Raw genomic sequence first — 671 nt, 5'->3', positions numbered from 1 at the left:
CAAGTCGTAAGCCATTCCCAGAAAAGCGCAGAGATTAATGAAAGCTGTACCAATACTGATATTATAATTTCCGAACTCACTCAAACGATAGTCCCAAGGAAAAGCATGATGATAGTTGTGCCAGCCTTCACCAAACGTCGCTATGGCAACGGATACGTTGTCGCAGGACGAGTTCGATCTAACGGTTAAAAATAAATTCTAGTAAGAAGCAAAGTGTAATAATGACCGGTAATCGTATAAGCGTCCAATTCCATTAATTTCATTANGCGTGTATACATATGAAACGATCATCGTTTATAATGTTATTAAATATATTCTCAATATATCGTGAATGGACTATCACGTACTTCGTATATGTTCTTGAACCCCATCTATGAGCCACAGAATTAATCATAAAGGCAAGATGCATGATAAGCAAGCATCTAAATATATTGGCGTACCATGCACACCATACCGTCTCGCCCCAGCACCAATAAGGTATCAATGACGGCAGAATAAACGCAAAAATCAGCGCCAGGTACATGTACCACCTGCAACAAATACGATATAAACAAAGATATGAGGCTGATAAACTCATACTATCTAATTACTTTTATCGCGTGATAAAATTCTGTGTTTTGCGTACCTCTTTTGGAACGCTACGATAGGATCTTGTTCGAGGTCAGTCATAT

At 38.5% G+C, this 671-nt stretch overlaps 1 protein-coding gene across 1 annotated transcript; it reads right to left on the bottom strand.

Moving 5' to 3' along the window:
• Positions 1-3: 3 nt before the first annotated feature.
• LOC106751414 (acyl-CoA Delta(11) desaturase-like) lies at positions 4-669 on the bottom strand (the record flags this gene model as incomplete). Its single annotated transcript, XM_014632304.1, has 3 exons — positions 626-669; positions 348-530; positions 4-178 (listed from the first exon to the last, which is right to left on the bottom strand). Coding segments are annotated over exons 1-3 (402 nt in total), but the record flags the coding sequence as incomplete, so codon positions are not given.
• Between the last annotated feature and the right edge of the window lie 2 nt (positions 670-671).

This window comes from Dinoponera quadriceps, unplaced genomic scaffold (genome assembly GCF_001313825.1).
Source record: "Dinoponera quadriceps isolate SergipeBrazil2010 unplaced genomic scaffold, ASM131382v1 scaffold13033, whole genome shotgun sequence".
Taxonomy (NCBI): Eukaryota; Metazoa; Arthropoda; class Insecta; order Hymenoptera; family Formicidae; genus Dinoponera; species Dinoponera quadriceps.
Note: the sequence above shows the minus strand (reverse complement) of the source record. Positions and strands in the feature narration are given on the sequence as shown.